We start from the raw sequence: 26,694 nt of genomic DNA, 5'->3' as shown, positions 1-26,694 counted from the left end.
ATCAACATCCTGGCTGTGATACCGCACCAGTTTTCCAAGCTGCTACCACTGGGAGAAACGGTATTACTTCTGACAACTACATGTGAATCTACAATTATCTCAAAAATAAAAAGATTAATTAAAAAAAATTTTTAGCTGCTTGCAGAGATACGAAATGGTGCCGCTGTTGTAGAGAACAGCTGGGCAGTTCCTCCAAAAGTTAAACTGAATTATCAGCCGTGTCTTATGATCCAGCAACTTCATTCCTGGGTATATCCCCAAAAGAACTGAAATCAGGAAACTCTAACAGGTTATTTGTATTTCAGTGCTCATGGCAGTAATACTCACAACAGCCAAAAGGTGGAAGCAACCCAACGATCTATCGACAGACGAATGGATAAGCAAAATGCGGGGTCAAACATATAAAGGAATATTACTCAGTCGTAATAAAAAGGAATGAACTCTCGACACCTGCTACAGGATGGAGGAAACCTGAATACATTACACTAAGTGAAGGAAGCCAGACACAAAAGGAGAGATGTTGTAGGATTCCACTTATAAGAAATATCTAGAATAGACAGAGAGCCGACTGGAGGTTACCGGGGCCTGGGTGGGGGACGGGGTGGAGAGACGGGGGGTTACCGTTTAATGAGTACAGGGTTTTCTGATTGGGATGATGAAGAAGTCTGGGAAATGGAATCGCTGTGAATGTGCTTAGTGCCACTGAACTGTGTACTTAAAAATGGTCTTCAAAACGGCAATGCACTTTAATAAGCAGTGAACTGTATCTCAACTAAGTTATTAAAATTTTTTAAAATACTTCTCCCTTCTCAGGTGAGTAGAATTAAGTAACGTAAAATGCGTGAAAGTAACAAAGTGCTTGGTACCCAGTAGGAGCTTCATAATTTCTTTCCTTTCTTCTGCCTATGGAAGGTGGTAGGGTCTGGCAGGAACTGACTGCCTTCTTGGAAAGAGAGAGAAACACACCCCCTTAGTTATAACATGAATCAGGTTCGTTAAACAAAACCCTTAAGGAACTTAAGGAACCCTTAAGATTCAGAGAGGTTGAATAATGTGCCCAGGGGCACACAGCTCCACGCATTCTCTCTTGAATATGCCCACAGGGTGGAGCGCTGCCTCTGTCCAACCCGGGACACAGGTTCTGCCTTGGCTGCAGCTGTACGGCTCCCAGCCCCCACCAGGCTCGTCACCAGGCTGGGATCCCTCCACCCGCCGTGTCCCATTACTTCCCAACTCAGGGCACAGGAAATATTAAAGAAGCCGCAGGGCCACTCTGGGGCCTAAAGTCCTTGCAAGGAGGGATGGCAGGCCCCCAGACCTCCTGATCCCATGCCCATCTGCTGACCTCTCCCACCCACCGCAGGTGCATCAGTGTCCAGAGGCAGCGGCTGCCACGTCCTGGATCAGATGTCCACTTGCTGACTTGGTAAGATCAGCCTTCTGGCTTTTTTCTTAATGGAAGTAAAATAATTCCTGCTTCCCTCCACCTCCCTCCTTTCTTCTCATTTTCCCTCCCTAAGCTGGACAAGATCCCAGTCTTTCGGAAGTAAAAATAGCCACGTGTGCAGGGGGCACAGCAGCCGGGGACAGTTCAAGTTTCCTTCTTTTCTAGCCAGGCACTAAAAATAACCAGCTGAAGCTCTGAAAAGCGTGGCCCTCTGCACCTGGCCCAGAGCCTGGCCCAGGCAATGCCCCTGTCACATTTCTCCTCCCACAAGAAAGGCTCACACCAGGCTGAAGAGAGAAAGGCCCCCGAGCCCGTGTCCTCTGGCCTCCTCTGCAGAGGTGCTATCCATGTCTAAGGGCAGGATCTCTCCTGACATGGCCAAGTTTTTCATGGTCAGGACCCTTCCCCTCGCCTTACCCAGAAATCCCACCCTCCCAGCCCACCCCACCTCAACTCAGTGTCCCTGGTTTATGAATGCTGTAAACAGGTGCACATTTGTGCAATGCTTCACAGTTGACAAAGCTATTTCCAAATCTCATTAACTCTGCATAACAATATTGAGGGGGGAGAATTATTATGTGGAATATTATTATGATTATTATTCCCATGTGAAAACTGAGGCTCAGAAAGGACAGGTAACTTGCTCAGGGTCACACAGCCAGGAAATTTTGGAGGGAGGATCTGAATCTTGACCTCCAAATCCTATCTCCTTTGCTTTGACCTCGAGGCCACCAGTCTGTGGGATCACTGGGATGCCCTGGAAAGCCCTGGAACAATACAGACTTTGACTAATTACTCCTTTGAGGTTCTGAGTCAGTAGGTCTGGCATGATGTCCAGGAATGGGTAATTTTTCAATGTTCCTCCAGTGGTTCTGATGACTTTCCAGGTCTGGGAGCACTACACTAAACCTGTCTTAGTCAATACTTGATCTGACCAATATTCTTCCTTGGGGACTTAAGGGTTGACTCTGCCTACAAGTTCTACAAAATGACAGCTGACTCATCTCTAACAGGGAAAACCACCCAGAAGGTGATGTGGGTATCCAGAAGCTGCAGGTCATGGGGGCATGCTGACGGGTACCCCAGCAGAGCAGACGAGTACCCTAAGCACCCGTCTACATCCCTTGCACATGGGGGGCTTCCTTTAGCTACCTGTCCTGCGGGGAGTTCTGGGTGATGGGTGAGCTCACCTTGCTGCCTAGGACGGGATGGCTATTTGGGGCTGCCTCTTACCCTGGTGTCAGATCACAATGGTGACAGCCTCACGCCTGACTCACTAAAAGTCAAGAGAGCCTCGTGAGTGGGTAAACCCACGTGCTACCTAATATTCTGGGATTTGTGCCAACGGTCCCTGGTGGGTACCATGGCACTGAGTGAGGAGCCCCGGCCTCCTGTCTATTAAAGTATTCATCTCCTGCTGCTCTCTCCCCTGGACCCTTCTCACTCGGGCCATCATGTGCCCAAGGACATTTCAGCAAGCCTGGGTTGGTCCTGCATTCCGAGCCACCAAACAGTCTCCAACACCGTACATGTGACAGGGCCAGGCTATTTAGACCCAGTCTCTCTCTCTTTCCTCTCCCTTTCTTTTTCCCTTTGAGGAAAAGCTACAAGCTTTGCTACTGGCCAAACCATCAATTTTGAGTTGGGATGGGCTTCTTACAAGGAATTCTCACATAACCAAAGAGACTAAATACCACCCAGCTCTGTTATTTACTAGCTGCGTGGCCTTGGACAAATTAAACTCAGTTGCACCGTATCAGGCATGGCAAATAGCTTTTGGCTGTGCCTCTGCCTTCCGTTTCCTAGTCTGTGGCAGACATTGCTAATAGGTCACAGCCCTCTTGCCTACTGATCCCAACTGTGCCTAAGCCTTTGGATGACGTATCTAGGTGGCCACTCCCCCCGCCACAGCTGTCAGTCTAATGGTAAAGGCAATTTACCATCCGGGAGACTGAATTGTTTCTCAGGTTCTTTCTACCTCTAAAACTCTGATTCTGTAATAACAGGTCTTAGTCTCACTCCGGGAACCTCTGAGGTGGGCTTCAGGGGTCCTGCGAAGCTCCTAAAATTGTCTGCAAAATTTTATGTGCAAGTACTTGCGTATGTTTTATGGTAGAATTCCCACTGGATTTTCAGAAGAATTCATGAGCCCCTAAGTCAATAACCATTGGGTTAGAGGCTGTAACAGTAAACATCATGCAAACGAATGACTAAATAAGATAATTTCAGATCGGGAGAAGTTCAGTGAGGAAGTAAACAATGGGGTATGATAGAAACGAAGTGGGAAGAGAGGCCTTTCTGAGATGACATTTAAGTTAGATCTGCAAATATGAGGGGACAGCGTTCCAGGCAGGAGGAACAGTTCAGAGCTCCTAGGGTAAGCAAGAGCCCATCATGCTTGAGGATCGAAAGTTAGCCAGTGAGGCTAGAGTGGGCAGGAGTGAGGGGGCAGGAAAGGAAGGGGACCAGATGACACTGAAAAGGTAGGGAGGGGCTAAACCACGCAGGAAGGATCTTGAAGATCAGACTACAGTTCTTAGACTTTATTCTAAGTACAATGGAAAGTCTTTGAATGACGTGAAGCAAAGTGACAGAATCATATTAGTGCTTTAAAAAGATCACTCTGGCTGCTGTGGGGATTGGATTCAATATGAAGTAGAATCGGAAGTCCAGTTAGGAAAGTGTTGCGATGGTCCAGGAAGAAGATGGCACTTCCCTGGATCAGGGTCATGGCCATGGAGATGAAGAAAAGGGGGAGGATCTCAAATACAGTTTGGACACTGACTCCAAAGGAGTCCAGGATGACTTCTAGGTTTTGCTTGAGCAAGGAGTAAATAGGGGTGCCGTTCCTGAGATGGGGAAGACTAGGGTTTTGGGGGAGGGGTGGGGCACAGCTAGATGTACCCTCTGGGTGTGTAGAGTCTGAGATGCCTCATAAGCACGCAAGTGGGCAGGCCAGCAGGGCAGTTAGGCACTAGCATCGGAATGCACGGCAGGAGGTGGAACTGGAGGTCTAAGACCGAGAGTCATCTGTATCAAGTCTTGGACCTAGAAGGGATCGCCTGCAGGGTGCAGGTAAAGAAGACCTTGGTTCCAAGTCCCAAATAACACCAACATGTAAAGAGCAGGAAAGAGAAGCATTTGCAAAGAAGACTAGATAAACAGCACAGTGAGAGAGGTAAGGAGAAAACCAGGCAAACAGGAGGGCAGAGAAGCCAAGAGAAAAGGGCACAAAGGCTGGCCACGTGTTTGGAATATCACCAAGAAGCTGAGTCAGGGAAGACGGGAGTACCAGGTTCGGCTACCCAGGGGGTATGGGGGCAGGCTCAGGGCTGTGGTCAGGGGTGCGGTGTGACCAGGGCAGACTGAGGGTAAAAAGCTCATCGTACTCAAAAATTGATTCCAGGGGCGCCTGGGTGGCTCAGTCGGTTAAGGGTCTGACTTCTGCCCAGATCATGATCTCATGCTATGTGGGTTCGAGCCCCACATCAGGCTCTGTGCTGACAGCTCAGAGCTTGGAGCCTGCTTTGGGTTCTGGGTCTCTCTCTCTCTATCTCTCTCTCTCAAAAATGAATAAATATTAAAAAGAAAATTTTAAAAAAATTGGTTCCAGCAGGGTCTGAGATCTAACAGGTAAGGCAGATGAGGAAAGCATCTTTAAGAAAGCAGGCCAGGAAAATAACTTTCTGAATAACGTAAAAGTGCAAACCACAAAGGAAAAAACAGATAATTCAATTTATTAAAATTACTAACTTCTGGGGGCGCCTGGGTGGCTCAGTCGGTTAAGCGGCCGACTTCGGCTCAGGTCACGATCTCGCGGTCCGTGAGTTCGAGCCCCACGTCGGGCTCTGTGCTGACAGCTCAGGGCCTGGAGCCTGTTTCAGATTCTGTGTCTCCCTCTCTCTGACCCTCCCCCGTTCATGCTCTGTCCCTCTCTGTCTCAAAAATAAATAAACGTTAAAAAAAAAATTAAAAAAAAAATTACTAACTTCTGATCATCCAAAGACTCCATCAAGAGAAGGAAGCCACAAATGGGGAGCTTTCTACAACACCAACAACTGAAAAGTGACTAATAAAATGACCAGAACATATACAGGTTTCTACAACCAATAAGAAAAAAATAAAGTAGAAAAACAGGGAAAAGACTCAGACAAGCATCTCACAGGAAAGGAATCCCAAGTGGCTAGACCACATATGGAATATGCTTATCTGACAGCGAAGAGAATACATACCAAAGCGATAAGGAAACACTAGTTTACACACACTAAATAAGTGTTGGCAAGGATGGGGCAGCTGGGTGGCTCAGCTGGTTGAGCATCCTGCTCTTGATTTTGGCTCAGGTCATGATCTCCACGGTTCGTGAGACTGAGCCTCGCCTCAGGCTCTGTGTTGAAAGCACAGAACCTGCTTGGGATTCTCTCTCTCCTCTCTCTGCCCCTCACCCTGCTCTCTCTCTCTCTCTCTCAAAAATATTAAAAAAAAAAAAAGTGTTGGTGAGGATATGGGACAACCAGAACATCCGAACACCAGTAGTGAGTCAGTACAACGAAATAAAAAACAACCTCCTATCATCTCATAAAGCTGAAGACGCACATACCTGTGGCCCTTCTACCGCCGGCCTGAAACCCCTTATGCATGTGCACTGGGACTCAAGGCAGCACTGTTCCCTCAGCACTAGAAAGGAAAACAGACTCTCCCAAACTCATCCAGTGATACTCTAGTTCAGGAGTTTGCAAACTAAGGGCTGTGGGCTAAACCCAGTCCTTTGTCTGTTCATCAGAACACAGCCCTGTTCCTACATTTCTATATTGTCTGTGGCTGCTTTCCTACAGTGGTGTGAGTTACACAGCTGCAATAGAGACGTTCGGCTCCCAGAGCCTAAAATATTTATTTTCTGGTGGACTCCTGCTATAAAGAAATGGAAATGAATGGATTACAGCACCGTGCAACAAGAGCATTCACCTCAGAAAAATAATTTTTTTAAGTAGGTTCCATGCCCAACATGGAGCCCAACACGGGGCCTGAACCCACGACCCTGAGATCAAGACCTGAGCTGAGATCAAGTGTCGGATGCTTAACCAACTGAGCCACTCAGATGCCCCTCATTTCAGCAATAAATATACACAGTATAATTTCATTTAAAACAACAACCCCCCCCCACCAAGATATTCACAGAGATATAAACACACGATAAAACTATTAGGGGCACCTGGGTGGCTCGGTTAAGCGTCCAGCTCTTGACTTTAGCTCAGGTCATGCTCTGCCCCACGTCTGGCTCAGCGCTGACATCGCAGAGCCTGCTTGGGATTCGCTCTTCCTCTCCTTCTCTCTATGCCCCTCCCCCCCCCCACTTGCTCTCTCAAAATAAATAAATAAACTTTAAAAAAAAACAACAGTACTACATAAAAAAAAAAAGCTATTTGAAAAAAGCAAAGGCAAAATAACATGAAACCAGAGTAAGTTACCTCTGAGGGTAAAGTTACCTCTGAGAGCACAAACAGAACCTGAAAAGGATAGTTTTTTTTTTTCCTTACATTGGATGGAAGGTACCAGTATTCTTTATACTTTACGTATATTTTTGGCATGTAACAGTGTCTGCCCACTTAAATGCATTTTTTTCATTTTTCCATACCAGTAGAGTTTTAGCTGGACAAATGGCATCCCAGCTAAAGACTACAATTCCCAGACTTCCTTGTACAGGTGTCGCCATATGACCAGATTCCACCAATGGGCTGTGAATGGGAGGAACAGGTTCCATTTCTGGGTCCCATCTTTCCAATGATCTGGCTAGGCTACACTTCCTCCTGGCTGCCTGAAAAGATGCTGATAACTGGGTCCACCTTCTGTAAGAATGGCCAAGCTGCCAACCAGTCCCAGATCACCTTTGACCTCTGGACTGTTACATGAGAGATGAGAGAGGAGTACACTTCCATCCTGCTTAAGCTTCTGGTTTTTGTTTGTTTTGAGAGGGGAAGAGAATCTTTTTTTTTTTTTTTTTTTATAGAAGCTTAGCCTTAGCCTAACTAATATACTCTAAATATTTTTGTGAATCTACTTGATGTTTGTTTTTTAAAAAAAAAAACATTTATTTTTAAGACAGAGAGAGACAGAGTGGGAGCAGGGGAGGGGCAGAGAGAGAGGATGACACAGAATCGGAAGCAGGTTCCAGGCTCTGAGCCGTCGGCACAGAGCCTGACATGGGGCTCGTGAACCGTGACATCATGACCTGAGCCCAAGTCAGACGCCTAACCGGCTGAGCCATCCAGGTGCCCCGACGTTTACTTTTTAAGGAAAAAAGAAAATTTTTTTAAGCAGGTGGGGTAAAGAAGTGGATGTAATAAGTGGGGAAATTTTGTTGAAAAGGGGAGCACGGAAAAGTAGCAGTGAAGGGTCAATATATAGTTGTGGATTTTTTAAAATTTAATTTTATTTTTATAAGGGGAGAACAAAGTATGTTTGGTGTGTGCGATGAAAATGATCCAGTAGTGAGGAAGCGACTGATGATGCTAGAAGCAGACATGATACTCCAGGACTGAAGTCCCTGATAAAGAAGGAGAAAGAGTCAGAGCACAGGTCAGGAGACTGGCTTTTTATTTAAAAAAAAAAATTTTTTTTAATGTTTATTTATTTTTGAGACAGAGAGAGACAGAGCATGAACGGGGGACGGGCAGAGAGGGAGGGAGACACAGAATCGGAAGCAGGCTCCAGGCTCTGAGCCATCAGCCCAAAGCCCGACGCGGGGCTCGAACTCACGAACTGCGAGATCGTGACCTGAGATGAAGTCGGATGGATGCTCAACCAACTGCGCCACCCAGGCGCCCCAGGAGACTGGCTTTTGACAGGAGCCGAGATCGCTCTCACAGGGGTGAAGACAGAAAACAACAGGTAGATTTGTGGATCCAGCAGCAGGTGGATAAGAAACTCCCCCACTTGCTTGTTTCTAATTTTTCGAGAAAATGGAAAGCAAGGTCATCAGCCAAGGATTGGGAAGAGATTCAAAACTCCCTTCTGGATCACAGAAGAAAATCAATTATATCACATGATGCAGAATATCTATCTCCAATCCTACTTTGTGGTACCACTCCAGGGCCTTCCCTGAAGAGTACAGAGCATGATGAAAATGGCTATGATTATGATTCCCATTTTCCAGAGGAGAAAAGCAGGCTTACAGAGGTTTAAGTAAGGCACCCAAGGAGCTGATTAGCAGTGACACTGGGGACTCACCGGGTCTGTATGGCCACTGAACCAATTATTTAATGCTCTGGCACACCCAAAGTCCTGAATGAACAGTAGTAAGATTTGGCACGGACAAGATCATCCTCTATGACTTCACTCAGTCAACATTTCCCCAGCCAGAGGTCATCGGGTCATCGTGCCTGAGTGGCCCAGACGCTTCAGGCCACATGGGAAGATCTCGTGAACCGTCAGACGTGTGCGTGCGTATGCATCTGTGTGCACGCGTGTGAGACGGAAAGCGGTCTGAGGGAGATACGGATACATATCGGCATTCTTGGGCTCTAGTTCAGAACTATTCTCCGAAGTGCTGGAGAGTTGGTTTGTCTCAGAGCACTAATGCATTTTGGAAAAGAGAAAGAATTTTTAAAGGCAAGCCATCTCTCATCCTCTTTCTTCATTCACAGGGCCAGAAAAGTGGTATTTCTGGCAGGGGCTAGAGGCAGAATACTCTATAAATACAAAGCCATTAAATCCCATGCAGCGGGAACCTGATCGGAGCCTCCTTTTAATTTCCTGACATGAGCTGGCCACTAACCCAATTACCCAGAATCCCTGGAGGAGCCCTCCGCCCTCCCAACAAGCACAAAGAGAGTGAGAGCATATTGCATGGATGTCGTCCCAGCTTTCACTGAAATCAAATATCTTTTAGAAAACACTTGGGGAAAAGGCAGGCAAGGGCTGAGGGGAGGAGGAAGTGGAGCGGGACAGGGAGTTCTGCTGGCCCGAGGCAGGTGAAGTGAGGTGAGGAGAAGGTGAAGTTCGCAGGACAGGCCTTCCAGGGAGAGCTGCTGAAAGCCCAGAGCTGTGCTGAAGCGTGCGGGCTTCCTGTGAAAGGCAGCAAATGGTTTTCCAGGTTCTTCGGCTCAGAGGCTGGCAGGCCACACCCCAGCCAGGCGGGGAAGCCCAACTATCGGGGGAAAGCCACTCCACTGCTGTCCCGAGGGGACCTCTCATCCTGACTTTAGACCCCAGACAGGGGGCCAGCCCCAGACGGAGGTCACCCCTGAGATGCCCACCAGCGAATCCAGGAGGAAGATCAGGGCGGCCAGTATGTCTAACCTCACACGAGACCGCCTTTGAACCAACTACTCTAATAACACGCCCAGAAAGGTGACGGCTTAAAGCAATCCCACGGTGGATTTCACCAAGGAGTCATTCCACGTGGTCCCCCCACCCCACTTGACCTGCAGGTGTCAACACCCCTGCTCCCCAGGTGAAGAAATGGAGGCCCAGGAGTGTGAGCCAGAGAGAGAACCCACACGGCAGGATTCCCTCAGAGCCAGGAGCGAGGGCGCAGGCCCCAACCCTCAACCCAGTGTGGATTTTGTGTCCGATTTCTTATGAAGAGAAAAGTCACTTTTTTTCTCTGAAAAAGCAGACTTTCACACCCTGGATTTGCTTAAAGTGAGACAGACCTGGGTACTGCCTACGTGGAACAGTCGATGATGATGATTCCAGAGCCGACGGCGGCCCCAAGGCAGGGGGGAGGCTGAGTCGCAAGAAGTCCCATCACCAGAGTTTCCCCTCTCTCCCCCACCCCCACAGGTGCTGGCCCCCAAATTACGAAGCAGTGTCTAAGGTGTTTTACTTGCGAAAAGAAAAACTGTAAAAGACAGGGGCACCTAGGTGGCTCAGTGGGTTAAGCATCTGACTTTGGCTCAGGTCACGATATCACGGTCTGTGGGTTCAAGCCCCGTGGCCGGTTCTGTGCTGACAGCCTGTTTTGGATTCCGTCTCCCTTTCTCTCTGGCCCTCCTGCCCCCCCACCACACACACGCTCTCTAGAGCTACTGGACAGAAGATAGGAAACAGCCTTCAGATGTGCAGGTGAGGTAGGGAGGAGGGGGAGTGGACATTCGCATCCCTTTTCCAGCCTCCTGCCACAGCCACACCTCTGCACAAGACCCGAGACCCGGGACCCCGGCCCCTGGTTCCTCCAAGCGAGGCCCACCCCAGATCCTTCAGGAGGAGCGGCTCCCAGGGAGGCTGCAGCCTGCCTCTCAGAGTCGGGCCAGAGTCTGGGGAAAGCAGAGGGAGGGCAGGGAGCCTGTGCCCGCCCCAGGGGCCTAGGCTCCTGCTCACGAGGTGGTGGGGGGACAACCAAACAAAAGCAGGAGCCGGGGCAGCTGCCAAGAGCCCCCACCTGGCAGGGGCCCAGGCTCCTCAATGAGGCACGCTCCTCCTCAGGGGGCTGGTCCCCGTGGAGCTTCTGATGGCAGGATCCCGCCAATTGCTCTGCACTGCAGGGGACAGAAACTAAATGGAGGCACTCGGCTTTGTCCGCTCCAGGAGCCTTTGTGTCATCCTGTCCCCTCTGGATTTAGAACTGCCAGCACTGGGGCGGTGTGGCGGAGGGGAGGGCTCTGCGGACGGCCCCTCCTCCCCCAGGCAGAGCTCCGGGAAGGGCCTCTCCAGGCTGGGCCCAAGGGTGTCAGATGCCCCTTGCTGCCACCCTAGAGAGAGACCATGCAGGGGTTTCAAGTGGTGGTCCCTCCCTTTTTCCTCATCTCTCCTTCTCCTTCCCACGCTCTTCAGCTCACAATCCCGGGGTGGGGGTGGGGTGGCCTGGGGTTGGGGCAGACACAGCACAGAGCATGGGGAAACTCCAGGCTCTGGGCCCAGCTCCCCACACATCGGCAGAGACTGAGGGTGGGAAAGACCTTGAGCCCCAAGCCCTACAGGACTCAATTCTGTCATCGTTAAAATTCAGGAGCATACTAATAGCACGGCAGCTATTAGTTCCCCTCTGCTCCAAGTTCCCCAGATGCTGTGAAGTAAGCAATGAGAGTCCACAAACTACAACTAGAAAAGGCCACTGCACAGCTGGCCCCCGGCCTGACCCAGTGCCCTCATGCCCAGCTTCCAGAACAAGGCGGTAGCCCCCATCCCCAGGATTTATGAGCTAGCTTCTCTAAGACTTAGAAACCCTTAGGCTGGCTTCCAGCAGCCTTCGGAGGAGGAAGTCTAGAGGCCAGCACTGAAGCATACTGCTGAGGACCTCTGTGCCTCAGTTTCCTCATCTGTGAACCCCAGGATGCTCTGGAGGAACAGAAAGAGCCTGGTGTAGCAATCAGGGGACCCTGGTCAGTCACTAACTCGGGTCACCCCCTACACAAGGGTATGACTCAAATCGTGTAGAATCAAAATGAACTCACCATCTTTCAGGAGGTCTAACACAGCCCACTTTTAGTCTAGAAAGAAGACTGTTCTTACTTGACCACCCCTCCCCCCCCAACGAAGCAGTTGGCATGTTTCTAAATAACTGAGCGGCTTTGCCATCTCAAAGGTGTTAAATGAAGAGGCCAACGAGAAATGTGGTTTAAAGGGCAACATGCTATGTAGACACCGGGGTAGCTGAGGAACTGCTTCAGGAGCATGTTTAGAGGTGGGCACGCTGGGCCAGCTGGGGTGGTGCACGTGACGGAGACCAGAGGTCTCTTATTTCCCCAACACGGCAAGGTCCAAGTTGTCCTACTGACAAAGCATCAATTAAATTAGCGCCTTCTTCCCCAGGGATGCAGGGAGAGGAGGATGAGAGGAGCGCTGGGCTTCCAGAAGCCCCCTCTCAGGGAGGGACTACATTCGAGACCAGCCCATTCCTTTTCACTCCCAGCCCCTCCCCCATCACACAATCTTCAACACGCACCTCTTTTCCTGCCTCCTCCCCCTTCTGGAAAGGTTCCAGGGCCCAGAACCATAAAAGAGGATGTGTAAGAACTTCCACCAGCTCCCTCGAAAGTTGCAGAAGGGGAGAAACAAACACACACACACACACACACACACACACACACACACACGTCCCCCAAGATGGACCTGGGCAAGGGTCATCAATCTGAGCAGATCAAGAAGGAAGGGGATGAAGGGGAGCCCAGAGAAGTGTTGCCCAAATAATGAGAAGCCTACCCCTCCCAGGGTGGACCAGGGGCCTCGCCCCCAAAAGGAGGGCCTTCCCCAGAGGGCCAAGCCAGCTTTCTAGGGCCCAAGTGGGGTCAGGATTTTCCAGAGGATCCTTAATGCGGAACTTCTGATGCCTGCCCCGTGTCCCCCTCAGCAGTGGGGCTGTGAGGCGGCCGTAAACCCGCGTGCAGGGTGCGTGTGAGAGAGGAAAGGGGGGCGCCCCAGGGAGCAGGGGCCCCACCTGGGATGCGTGCAGAGACTTTCCGGTCTGTGCCGCCCCGGGGGGCAGGGACACAGGGGTCCGAGACGCCCAGTGAGAAGGGACCCCGGGCCTCGGTCGGAGCACGGCGTGGCCGTGCGGGCCTCTTACCTTCCTTCAGCATCCCCACTTTGAGGCATTTCATGAAGCGGCAGGCCTGGCAGGACTTGCGCCTCCGTTTCGTGATCTCACACTCATTGGTGGCCGGGCAGCTGTACTCGATGTTTCCTGTAACCAGACACAGACAGGCTAGCCACGTGCCCTACCCGGAGCCCCGCCCACCAGCCCAAAGGCCGGATGGAGATGGACCGGCGGGACCTACGACTGCCCCTTATCCCGAGGTTTCCGTAGGGCAGTGGCTCCCACGGTGGGTGCTCGGACGTCCCTGCCACGATGTTCACGACCCTCTTAAATGCTTAGATCCCAGACCCGGAGGGCGGGGTGGGCCAGGCAGCCACAGCTTTGAAGAAGGGGAGCCCACCGCTTTGAAGGCACCACTGAGCTGGCATTTTACCCCAGGCACAGAACACCTCCTTGCGCTGACCAGAATGTCAGTGCAGGCCACCGGCCCCTATGCCCTCCAGCCGGGGGCCCCAAAGCACGGGCAAAGCCTCCTGGAAGCTCTGGCCCCCCCGGGCCCAGGGCCTGTGTTCCGTGTCCCTCTCTGCACACCCGGGCCACCGCTTGCTGACCTTGAGAGAAATCACTTTCCTCTGAGTCTCAGTCTCCTCGTCTGCAAAGCGGTGTGTAGGATCTCCCACGTGAAAGCAGGAGCAAGGGCATTAAAAATGCTAAAGCACTAGGGCGCCTGGCTGGCTCAGCTGCCAGAGCACGGGACCCCTGATCTCAGGGTGGTTGGGTTCAGGCCCCTTGTTGGGCACAGAGCTTACTTTAAAAAAAAAAAAAAAAGTAAAGCACTACTCAACGTGAGCCGATTACATAACCACAGCCCTACTACAGAGGGAATTGGTGACCGTTTTCTTGTCTCGCCCCTTGAATGTATTCTAATAATGGCTACCATGAACCTGACCCATGCTCCCAGGAGGCTGTCAGCCCCACGAAGGCAAACGCTTGTGCTGTTCACCACTCAGTCTCCCGGATACACCGAGATCAGTCCCTGCCATGCAGAAGCCATGCAAGAAAAACTTGCGGAATGAGTCACCGACAGAATCCTCATGGCAATCACGCGAGGTCGGTATTGACACTGCCCCCATTTTACAGGAAAGGCTGTGGCTGCCTTTCTAACACAGGGCATAGCGTCTCTCCCACGTCCTCTTACCTGCCTATAATTACTTAACAAATAGGCGTTGTGTAGCTATAAATGTGAAGAGAAAGGCAATGGGAAGGAAAGGGAGGTCCAGTGGAGTAGAAGAGAGAAAGGCAATTGGAAGGTAAAATGCAACAGTGACCCAGTGCTGTTCTGTTTTTATCTGGTCTTCTCAGCCCCTGTCCCAACTCTGGGAGGCCTGCCAGAGCCTGTGGTTTTGAGAACAGACTCTGGACTAGTGCAAACTCCCCTTGCCCACCCCCATCAGATGCCCACCTGAGGGAGCAGGGAGAAGGCTGCCGTCCTAACCCTCTCCTCAGGCCCAGGGACATTCCTCCGAAGCAGGGGTGCTTGTGGGCCCACCTCGCCTAGCAAGGACACTGCCCAGCATGGAGCACCCTCTGAAAGGTCACTCCTGGCCTGAGACAGAGCTTGAAAGGTTAGTTCCAGACCTGCCTGGCCTCCGAATCCCCCCTCTCCCCCCAGCCCCATCCACATTAGCAGTTCCAACAGCTGCCTTTACTGCGCACCTGCTCCCGTGCATGATCCGCAGGGGTGGTCACTCCTCACAAGGCCCCTCGGAGGTGGGCCCACCAGTGCCCCATTTCACAGGCCCAGCAACTGAGACTAGGGGGTGCTGAAATGAGTTACTGAAGGCCACACAGAGCCCCTGTGCCACCCCTGCACTCCACAAGAAGCTTGGGGAAACCAGACAGGCCCCTCCCTGTTGCCACCCCAGCAGCTGAGGTGGTCTGGAGGAAGTCGGGAGGGTGCTGTCTTCCAGAATCCCTGTGCCTCAGCCTCCCCCTGTGGCCTATGGAAAATACTGACCGTTGGATTTTCTGAGAGCCAGCAGGAACCAAGCTGTGCCCCTGACAAAGGGCTCTGAAGTCATAAAATTGTAGCGCCCCCGATTACAAGGTGAGGGCTCACAAGAGCTTTTAGAGTATTCTCAGCCTCATTTAGTACTGGGGAGGAGACATGACTTGCCTGGGGCACCTTAGATCTCCATCTCTCTACCCACCTCTTTCTGAATTCCAGCCGCCATCACCTTATCACCTTTCTCCCTCCCATTTCTTGCAGGGCGGGGAGGAGGGTCTAAAAGTCCCCCTCGGTGCAGCAGGGTGGGAGAGGGCAGGAAGGGGAAGGGATAAGGATTCTGTGAGCCCCTCCCCTCTTATCCAGCCCTAACCATTTCTTAGGTCACTCTGGCTTGTGTGGCTTCTTGGCAAATAATTTCAGTATTTCCAGAAGCACAGTAAACAGGAGAAAAACACAAATATGAATTAATTCATCCAAGTCTATCTTGGCTTAGGAGGCTCTGTAGAGTTTGGTCCCTGCCACCATCCCACCCCCACCCCTCTCTCTCCAGCCTCAATATCCCTCCCCACCACCCCCCCCCACTGTCCCGCATAATCATCAGTTCCTGGAACTCAGTGATAACACAGGCTTCCCGGCCTTTGTTCCAGCTGCTTAGAACAACCCCAGTAAGCTCCCTCCAACACCTCACCTGGCCCGTCTACACCTCCAGGTCCCATGGATACAGGTGCTACTCCTCACCGTCACCTGACTCCTAGACCAGCTCCTCTGGAGTCCAGGCGCTCGGCACACACAGGAGGCGCTCAGTACACGCCGAGAGCCAACACTAACAGGTGCTTCCCATGAAGCAGCTATTGGTGTGCTTTTCACATACTGCACCTTTAATTTTCCCAACAACTCTGGGAGGTAAACATCTTTTCCTCCACCTTATAGATGAGAGCAGAGTCCAGGATGAGTCAGAGCAAGGACTTGAACCCAGATGGTCTGGCTCCAGTCTTGCTCGGAACCACTGTGCAGTGAGCTCACAGGGCCCGTGGCGGCCCTGCGTTCACCTGGCAAGGCAACTCACGCAGCCTCGGGACGCCACTTGCATGCTGCTAGCCGTTCACCTTCACTGGTCTCGGCTGCACAGCCAACCTGTCATCCCTTGAAGGAGGACCGATCCCAGGTTTGGAGGGGCTGTCGCTCCAGCGGGGGGTCAAGGAATGCCTGCGATTTGGCACTGGTGCTCTCCCAGGACAAGAGGGTTGAGCATTAACAACAAGGATAGAACGATGTTCCTGACCCTGCGTGTGCGTGTGCGTGTGCGCGTGCGCGTGCAAGAGAGAGAGTTCTGATTTTATTTATTTATTTTTGTTCCTTTCAATTTGTTTTATGGCCCTAGCGGCTGGCCGCCAGAAAGCCAGGCTGCTGGCCTTGCCTTGTAATTTCTGTAAGTGCCTCCTCGATAAAGTGATGAGATTAATTCATCAGAATTTCTGTGGTCTCTGGAGGGCAGTCTAGGAGAGCTCAGGAGCAGGGAGGGGCATCTGTGGAACACACACACATACACACACACACACTCACCACCAGCTGAAGCCTGGCAGGTTTGGAGGTGGGCCCTCATAGGACAAGGACCTAGCCAATGGCTAGCATCAACTCAGAGTTCTAACACAGGAGTGTGCCCAGGACAGACACAGGGAGACAGTACTTCAGGTCACCTAACTTCTCTGGGCCCACTTCCTCATCTGTAAAATGGGCATATAGCACATGCCCGTCTTACAAAAGTTGCGTGATACAGTGTCAGAAAGCACGCACAGGGCTCAGCAGAGTCAATGTGTGGGCAAGCAAGGACTCAAGGCTGCGGTGCCTATTTTTACACGCAGGCAGTGCTGCCAGGGTAAATTCAGCAGAAGACTCCGGGTAAGTCTTTGACGTGAGGCCAGCCACCCATTCTGACATTTAAGAACACTAAGACTGGCGACCTCCGAGTTGGTGCGTCCGCACCTGTGGTAGGGAAGGGAGGAAGGAATGCTCAGAGCCTGACCTGGACTTCTGCGTGACCTCTGGCCTCGAGGCAGAGGGGAAATCCCCACCATCAACTCCTTTGATCCTGTGCCCCAGGAAGGAAACCCCAAGGGCGTCACCATCAGCTGTCTCTGAACAGCTGCAGGGAGTGGGCAGTCCTCTCCCGGGGCTCAGGGGCTCAGGGCTGGGGCCGCAGAGCTTAGACAGGGGGCTCCTGGGGGACGCATGTCTCAGAGGCGGCTGGCTAACATCGGAGCCCGAATGGCCGCCATTTTAGGTCACTGCCGTGGAAGGGCTGGGCCAGTAGTCACTTGGCTCCACTTCCCTATCTATCTCACTTCTGGGGGACACAGACTATCTCCTTCTGTGGGGCCCACTGTCCTCAACTGTCCACCCTTCCCTCTTCCTTACCTCCTAGCTCCATGATCCCATTCGTGCCACTGGCCTGGGCTATCACGTACTTGGTAAGGATGAGCAGCAAGAGGCAGGGCCTGTGCTCACACCCTTTCATCCATCTGCCTGCTGGGTATTTTCACCTGCAAGTCCCTACGGTTCCTCACACCTCCTCAGCTGAACCCATCCTTACCCAGCCGACTCCTCTCATTGTGCTCCTTGTCTCAGCAAAACGATCACTAAACCGCCCCTACCCCCATCCCCACCTAGATCAGAAACTGAGGCGCATCCTGGATTCTTCCCTCTCCTTTATTCCTTTAAGGTCCTTCTCATCCTACTTCATTCACATTTTGTCCCTCCTTCCCCTATGGCCACCGCTCATCAGTCCCCACACTCACCTCCAGGCACTAGCCTCCTCTGTCTCTAGTTCCCTTTCCAGTCTGACCCCCACACTGCCCCTGGAGGGACGTTAATAATCTTTCTGTGCAAAACTCCATCATGGCACATCCCCTGTCTGCACACACATCCCACAGCCCGATAAATGGCAGCAAGGGGCGGGAACTGCCACAGGAGAATGGACAAAGTAAAACCCAGAATAGCCAAAGATGACAAGCCATCGCTTCTCTGCCTTTGGGCTAAGATCAAGTGTAGTATCTAGATGACAAGCCATTTGTACTGCAGAGCCTCAGAAAGCCTCAGGCACCGAAGGCTCGAGATACGGCAGAAGATGTGGTGGGCTTTGGGGCCACAAACTGGGGAATTTGCGGGGAGGACTTGGCTACCATTCCACGTGGCCATCTAGAAGTCCTCCACAACCCACCCAAGAGAAGCCAGCTTCATCTCTGGAGGCTGTGAGCAAGTTAAGTTCTGGACTCAAGGACCCACTCTACTTCAGGCAGAAGGGAAGCTGAAGCTAAAACTAGGATGCCTGAACAGTGGGACCACCCAGCCCACCCCAAGCCCACTCCCTGAATCCTAGCAGTCTGCACACTCCACACCCCACCCCAAGATAGGAATTTGTAGGGTTCTTCTCTGGGAGAATGCACAGCATCAGAAAGAAGTCCAGCAGATGAAGATCAACCAAGGGAATGCTCCTTCTACCCTCTTTATCCTTATTTGCATTTAAGACAGACAGCCGAGGATTACCAATACATTTTTAAACCTCACAAAGCAATAATCAACATACTATCAACTTGAGAAGAAAAAAAACCACACTGCATTCATGAAACAAGAACAGCATGCAATAAAAAGTTTAAAATGTATAAAATGGAGCTCCTAGAAATTAAAAATATGAAAGTCACAAAAGATTCAGAAGAGCTGAGGAGCTGCTACTCCAGAACAGAACAAAAAAATCCAAGAAATGGACGAGACACTAGAAAAGATGTAAGAATTAGACAACGGATCCTAGAAGCTCCGCATCAACCATCACAAGTTTTTAAAAGAGAAAAAGGTGGGACAGGAGGTCGTCATGAAGGCAGAAACTGAAGAAGGGAGGGAGGGGGTGGAGGGTGGAAATTTCTAAGACCTGAAGAATATGAGTTTACAGACAAAAAGTCCTGCTGAAAGCCCAGCAGAATAAGTGAATAAAGATCTGGATAAAATTACAGAGGTGGAAAACAAATTAGTAGCTGCCAGGGATCAGGGAGAGGAGAGCACGGGCGGTGGTTATGGTATAAAAGGGTAAAGCCAAAGCTCTTCTGTATCTTGACTGTGGGATGGTCACAGGAGTCCATGAAGTGATACAACTGCATAAACTACACACACACACACACACCCAGAGTGTGTACAACCGGTAAAATCTGAATAAGGTGGGCAGATTCCATCAATGGCAATTGCTGATTGTGATACTGTACTGTAGTTACGCAAGATGTTACCTTCGGGGCAAACTGGGTGAAAGGTATTCGGGATCTCTCTGCATCATTTCTTAAAACTGGGTGTGACTCTTCAATGATCTCAAAACAAAAACACGAAAAAATAAATAATAAAAAGACCTACAACACACAACAGAGGCTTGCGTCGTAAAATTTCAACCAGAGAGGGCAAAGAAAGAAAAGATTCTAAAATTTTTCCGGGAGAATAACAAAAAACAAGTCAAATACGGAGGATGGAGAATAAGACCGGCCACCATATCTGAAACCATAAGGGGAAAAAGTCCGACACACACACACACACACACACACACACACACACACCTGTGTGCATCGCCACTTTTTTTCGCTTTGGCACTCATCATGTGACTTCATTTCTTTATCTGCTTTGTTCACTGAAGTTTCCCCAGCACCCAGAACCGTGTGCGGAAGTATGAGGTCTCTATATACAGTCTCTAAATGATGACTCCAACTTCTTGCCGACAGCACCAGAAACTAAGAAAAGGAGCAGCGGTGTCATGGCGGGGGGGCGGGGGTGGTGGGATGGAATCACTTAAAGCCAGAATTTTATACCAAGCCAAGATAGAAATCTCGGGGGTGAGGTGAAGGAATGAGTAAGGATATTTCCCTGCTTCCAAGGCGTCAACAATTTTACCTCCCCTGCGCCTTTCCAGCACGTGCTCCCCCCAAAATGGAGGAAGCAAAAAGAGGAAGAGGCAGAATCCAGAAAACAGGGGATCCAACCCAGGAGAAGAGTCAAGGACAAGTGGAGAAAGGACTAGCAGGAAGCAAAGACATTTAACCAAAAATTGTGAGGTAACCGTATTCTGACAATGGGAAGACTGGAAATGTGTGTGGTTGGATGGGTTGTATAATCGGAACAAATTCTTCATTGTCCATAACAGGAAGTCAAGAAATAATGCCCAAATTGCCAACTCAGTAAACATAGCTGTAAAATCACATTAGCAACTAAGAAGATGAACGCTAGAAGTTTTTCTTAAAGGGCTAACTTTGGATCATGAAGGGAGGAAAGAGAATATATGTGAAGGGCCAAGGACTGTCACTTTTCATTAGGAGACTTACTTACATTTCTATCATACTTTTTTAAACTGCGTGCACACATTGCTTGGATAAAAAGCTAAAAGTTACGTTAAGAATTAAGTTTAAGAAATTGTCCAACAGCTCCTTATCACATAAAGAATGAAATCTAACCTCCAGGGCAAAGCCTACCAGGCTCGTTATGATCTGGCCAACTCTGACCTGTCCGTCCTCATTTTCCTCAACCTGGGCCCTAAGGTGGTAGGTTCCACTAATACCTTTGGGGCCTCCGATCCCTCTCCTACCTCCCTCCACCTGAAACCCTTCCTGGTAAATTCTCCCACAACCTTGAACCTCAGCTCATGATACCGTCTTCCCTTCTGCCCTGGGTAGGTTCACAAGCTCCTTCCTGTTTGCCCCCATAGGTCACACCCACCACCTTCCACTTGAAGCAGCCAGCTGGGTGTTGCAGAATCAGGATTTCGTGTGTTGTCCTCCTTCTGAGCTACGTGCTTCCTGGGGATAGAGGTTACTGGGTCTCTCTCACTTTTGTATCTCAAGTACAAAGCAAATAAATCGATGGGGTGCCCAGGTGGCTCAGGTGGTTGAGCATCCAACTCTTGATTTCGGCTCAGGTTGTGATCTTCTGGTTTGTGGGTTCAAGCCCTGCGTCAGGCTCCTTGCTGATGCAAAGCCTGCTTGGGATCCTCTCTCTCCTTCTCCCTCTCTCTCTCTGCCCCTCCAGTGCACGAGTGTGCTCTCTCTCTCTCTCCCAAAATGAATAAAGAAACTTAAAAAAAAAAAAAAAAGCAAATAAATTGAAAGCAAAACCTCCACTTAGAGAATCCTAGAACTCAGCAGTGATCTGTCAGTTGTCAAATCCAACAGCCTGTTCCAGGCCCCCTATCCTGGTCCTTCCCAATGCAGAGAACACCTAGCTCTTAAGATTTCCTCTCCCTTCCCTCTGCAGGGACTCTCACAAGGTCTCGGATCAGTTCTCTATTCACCACATTGACGCCAAGGTGCTTCCGGTGGTAAGAGTGCATCATTATTCTATGTAGCATCAAGAAAGGAAGCAATTCTGCCAATCAAACAACTGTGCTTCCTTGCCACTAGCATTTCCGTGTGTGTTCGCATTAAAAGATCTCTTTGAGATTTACTTAGAGATATGATCGTACAGCATCCTTGTGCATACACGGAAGAGAAAATAGAAGAAAAACAAATCAAAGGTGTCGCTAAAACTTCTCCAAGTGCAATTCTCCTGAAAGATTCTTGATCAAAGTCATTGTTTTTGTGTTTTCCCACAGAATCGTCCTCTCTGCCAATAAGGGAGCCAACCATGCTGTGCTTCTGAAGAATGTCCATTATCATCTCGGGGGTTACCTCCCAGGTCACTGGCCCCTTTCTGCAGGTTCTGATGTGCATGTGAGGGCAGGGTCAACCACATGGAGTAACCAGCACATAGCCCAATTCAGAGAGGTGGGGGGGGGGGGCAGTGCATGTTGAAACTGACGCAAGATGGTACTTCTCAGTCTCCTTCCAAGCCTCTTCCTTTCCCTTCACTAGGTCCTTCCTCTTGCCCCCCACCCCCCACCCCCACCCCTGGCCCCTCTCCTTCAGAAAAGCTTTCTCTAGAAAAAACTCTCCTGGAGGGCATGTTGCATCAGATGGCTTTGCCCCACCCCGCACAGTCTCAGATTAGCAACCTGGGTGGGGCTGGAAATTTGTATTTCCAACAGGTTCCCAGGTGCTTCTCCTCTGGGGACCACACTTTGCGAACCACTGCTCTAGAGGATCTCATTAGATCCCCAAACCCCACTCAGCTAACACTCTGGAGCCCTAGGCCCCGAGTTCCAACTCTCCAGAGTGAAACCTGTGAACTGATCAAACTCAACATGTCCCAAACTTTGTCCATTGCCCCAACCCCTTGCTCCCGGCCTATCCTTCTCCCACTAGGAATATTCTTCTTTCTTGGTTTCCTTGCTGTCAAATAACCTCGCCAGCCCCTTAGCAGCCTACATTTGAAACCTAAGGGGCAGTCTCAACCCAGCCACTGTTCATTTTATACTGAATCCACTTCCAGAAGTTTCTCAAGTCCAACCTCTCCTTTTAACCCTTCTGCCACTGCTGGCTTGGATGCCTCCAAATGGATGGGCTATGAGAATCCGCTTCCTAACCGGACTGCCTGCCCCTAGACTCTCCCATGTCCAGACCATCTTCCCCGAATTACCTTGCCAGAATTAACTTGCTAAAATGAGATCTCATTAATTCTTTGCTCAAAAACCTTCACTGGCTTCCTGTTGCCAAGCACAAGCAGCAAAAACAATTATTATCTATTTAAGAGTTAATATGCCAGGCACTAAACTAAAAACTTCACGTCCATGACTCATTTGATGTCTGCAATCTGCAATGACGTTCCAGCACCAGAAACTGCTTATCAGCCCCATTAGTCCCATTTCATTGACTGGGAAATTAAAGCCCAGAGAAACTATGTAACTTTACCAAGCTGACCAAGAAAGAAATTGTCAAATTGGGATTCTAAGACAGGTCACACACCCTCGAATCTTGGTGTTACTCTATACTCTTCCTTCACAAAGCCTCTGAAGCCTGTGCCATCCAGCCTCCCGCTGCTTTCCCCACCAGCCCGTCCTCTGCCACCGAGCCCCCCCCCCCCCCCCCCCCCACCCCTCAGCAGAGCACATCGGCTCCTCTGGGCCCTGACTCCTGTTCTTTCTGCCAGGCATGCTCACCTTTCCCTCCTGTTTGCATGGAATTCCTCGGAGATGCCCTCAACCCACCCACCCCAGGCTCTGTCTCACCTGACTTGCACTCTGGCTGTGACGTACGTGGTCTTTCTCTCATTTCCCCCAGTGCCCTGCAGACAGCAAACTGTTTGCAGTTTCATTGACTCTTTTCGTACAGATGAGGAAACTGAGACCAGACGACACAAGTCCCTGCCCAAGGTCAGCCGGCTGGTCAGTAGCCGGGCTGGGATAGCGACCTGGTCCCGACCCCCACTCACTCCTAACTCTGTCTCTGCAGCCCCCTTGCCTCATGTCCCGTGGGATCCCCGGCCTCATTCTCCAGGACAAAAGGCCTGGAGGTGGTCCAAGGCAGGATAACCCATCAATCATCTCCCTGCCCCTTCCTTGGGGAGTTTCCTTCCAAGTCTGCATCTGGGCCCCTGGTGAACAAACAGAAGCAGCGCCTGCCAGGCCTTCTTTCTTACTTGCTCTCATCTGAAGTCACAGACCCAGGAGCTGCTCCAGGGGCCTCCTGGTGACCTGCTAAGTTGGCCTCATGCCCTGGGGACGTAGGGAGGGCTACAGGGTGGCTTTACCCTCCCCTCAGCAATGTGCGTTCATTTATTTATCAGTGGCTTCCACTCCTAGAAGAAAATCCAAGTACAGCATGCACCAAGCCTCCCCCCACCACCCAGACCTGGGACTTGGCCAGCCTCCCCAGCCCCATCTCCTTCCCTGTCTCCTCACTCACACCAGCCACACTGGCCCTCTTTCTGGTCCTGAAGCACATCAGCTGTTTCCTCCACCTGGAGCATTGGCCCCAGGATTCTTCCACATGCTTTGCCTTATCTTAGAAGTCATCTTCTCAGCATGGCCTTCCCGATCTTCTGTCTAAATTAGACCCCTCTCGTCTCATCATTGGCTCTTCTCTTTCACAGCACCTGCCTCAAGTCTGTGATGATGCATCTTTACCCGCTATCGTGTTTTCTGTCTGTCTTCCCCCCAGACGGCAACCCCACGGGGTAGGGGCCCTTGATCCACTCTCAACCCAGCTCCCAATACGGTGGTTGCGACTCAACCAATATTCAACAAAGAACTGAGTAACGGCTTCATAAGCTCAAGCGTGAGGCAGGCGTGTCCCCCAAACACTGTCCTTTAGAAAAGAAGTCACTTAATATCTGAGACTTTGTGACATCTCAGAACAGAGGTGCTATGTCCACCACCTTATATCGACCAACTGCTCCAAGACCTCAGTCAATGCTCATCGTCCAACTGAATCAGTAACAAGGGGGTAAAGAGACTTCACACAAATTTAGTTATTCCCGGGAATCTGACCTCACATGTTGAGTGTCAAAAGCAGTAGAGTACCTCATACACTGTGGAAATCGTGCTTATACATCGACACAAATAGAAAAGAACTGCTCTGATGGTCTAGGAACTATACTTACAGCTCCAAAATGACATTTTTAGAAGCACACACATACTCCTAAAGTTTTAAGTAACTAAGACAGGAGTAAAGACAGGGTGCTCTGAAACACTGTTGAATGACTCAGGAAGTGGCCCTAGAAAAGGCAAAGACACTTTAGTCAAAGGTCTGTGTGACAAGTTTGATAACTTCGCTTCACAAAATGTGAAAAGAGGGACACCTGGGTGGCTCAGTCAGTTACGCGTCCGACTTAGGCTTAGGTCATGATCTCGCCATCCGTGAGTTCAAGCTGTGTCGGGCTCTGTGCTGACAGCTCAGAGCCTGGAGCCTGCTTCAGATTCTGTATCGCCTTGTCTCTCTGCCTCTCCCCTGCTCATGCTGTCTCTCTCAAAAATAAAAAATAAACATTAAAAAAAAATAATAAAATATTTAAAAAAGCAAAACGTGAGTAGAAAAAAGTTTTTCAAAAAATATGGTATTTTTACATAATGTGATTTGAAGTATACAAGTTTAACTAAAATTAACACATTGCTTTAAGTAGACATTTGACTATTTTATCTAGATCCCTGCAAGTTTCCGTAGGCAAACTGGCCAAACTAGTTTGTCCTTGTGGGGAATACGGGGGATCGCTTTGGGGGACCACCTTTCATGTGGACACACGGAGAACTTCCTAGGCACCAGGCACTGTGGGAGAACATGGGGTTTGGTGAAAATCAAAGTAAACGTAACCCCTGTTCCCTAGGAACTTATCATCTCCCTGGGGACCCAGTCAGATCATGGCAAGAACCATGCAGTATGGTAACTGTTATCGATGTGCTGGCAGAAGGTATTCAGGAGCACCCAGGAGGGGCACTATCTATGTCAGATGAGAGGGCTCGGAAGTGGAAAAAGGCTTCCCCAGAGGAAACGCCAGCTATCTGGAGACCTAAGGACAAAAGTAGGCCCTGGAGGTTGGGGGAGGCAGAGTAAGGAGGAGAATGTATACAAAGTCTAGAAAGTGATGGCGTGTGATGAGGTCTGGGAACTGGAAAACAGAGCAGTCAGGCGGACCCGCAGCCCACTAGGGAGCATGGCAGGGGATAAAGTTACCAGGACAATGTGGGGCAATCCCTGAGGACATCCTCAATCATGCTCTGGAGCCATGGCTTACCCATAAGCAAGACAGGAGACCGACACGTTCAGACATTGGCTCAGAAAGGTCTCCCAGGCAGCACAGAAGAAAACAGACTGGGAAGGGGCGATCCTGGCAGCCAGGAGACCAGACTAGAAGCCACAGTGGTCGGTGGTGGCCCGGAACAGAGCAAGGCGAACAGAGAGACGCATTAGGTCAAGGGACATGAAGGAAGGAGACGGAACTGGACATGACTGTGGGGACGTTGGTCTGGGATGGGGGGCAGGAAGTCGAGTTCCGGGTTGAGAACCACTTCTGGCCTGCACACCAGGGAACCGACAACTGGGACACAAGGAGAGACGTCTAAGGGCAGGTAGGACTTGTTGCGTTTGGTTGCTTCCAGAACATCCAAGTGGAAATGTTTTGTAGGTGCTGAAGGCTCTGGAGTGCAACGGGAAGGCTGAACTGGGACTCATTCATCACAAGCCCAGGCAGGAGCAGATACAGATACAGGGCAGTAAAGCGGGTCAAGAACTGAGAAGAGGAAGGGAAAGGGGGGCTGGAAGCTGGAAGTTGAGAGGGTGTGGGCATTGTTTTGTTTTCTTTGTCTGAGATTGCAGATACCACAAGTATTTCAATGCAGAAGGGAGGAGGCTAGGAAGTGAGAGGGTAAAAGAGAGGAGATAGTGGGTAGGAGGGTCTCCAGAAGTGGGGCGGGGATGGGTTCACCCAGAGCCTGGGGCAGGAGACCATCCCTTGCAAGGGGCAGTGGGTAGTTCGGCTGGCAACAACTGAGGACATTCCCATCGAGGGCTTCCAGTTTCTCAATGGAACAGGAGGCAGGGTGACAGGGTCAAGGTTTGGGGATACGTCTTGGAAAAGTCCCCCAGGTGGCTCCCTAAAAGGCCACCTCATCAGTTTGGTACTCATTACAAAGGTTTTCATTACTGTGAGGTCAGTATCATAGTCCAGAAAGGAGCTGCATCTCTCAGGGCCAGACTCACATTGGCCAAATTCCAAAACCTGACATATAAGCCCAGGGATACACATTCAAGTACAAAGAGAAACTGATGTGCCTAACCTACAAGATCACTCTAAGCAGAAGACCTGGGGGGGGGGGGGGCGGGGGGGGGGTGACTAGATCATAATCAGAAAGATGTTAATCACATCAACTGAATGCTT

At 50.5% G+C, this 26,694-nt stretch overlaps 1 protein-coding gene across 2 annotated transcripts in view; it reads right to left on the bottom strand.

The window, feature by feature from the left end:
* Nucleotides 1-26,694, bottom strand: part of ESRRB (estrogen related receptor beta) — a 171,676-nt gene that overhangs the window by 24,733 nt on the left and 120,249 nt on the right. For both annotated transcript variants that reach the window (XM_019427247.2, XM_019427246.2), the window contains exon 3: nucleotides 12,951-13,067. In XM_019427247.2, the coding sequence (XP_019282792.1) occupies nucleotides 12,951-13,067 (117 nt within the window). The remainder of the gene's footprint in view (nucleotides 1-12,950; nucleotides 13,068-26,694) is intronic.

The sequence above is a fragment of the Panthera pardus genome, unplaced genomic scaffold (genome assembly GCF_024362965.1).
Source record: "Panthera pardus isolate Hobbes unplaced genomic scaffold, ASM2436296v1 HiC_scaffold_24, whole genome shotgun sequence".
Taxonomy (NCBI): Eukaryota; Metazoa; Chordata; class Mammalia; order Carnivora; family Felidae; genus Panthera; species Panthera pardus.
This window is presented reverse-complemented; position numbering and strand designations above follow the sequence as displayed.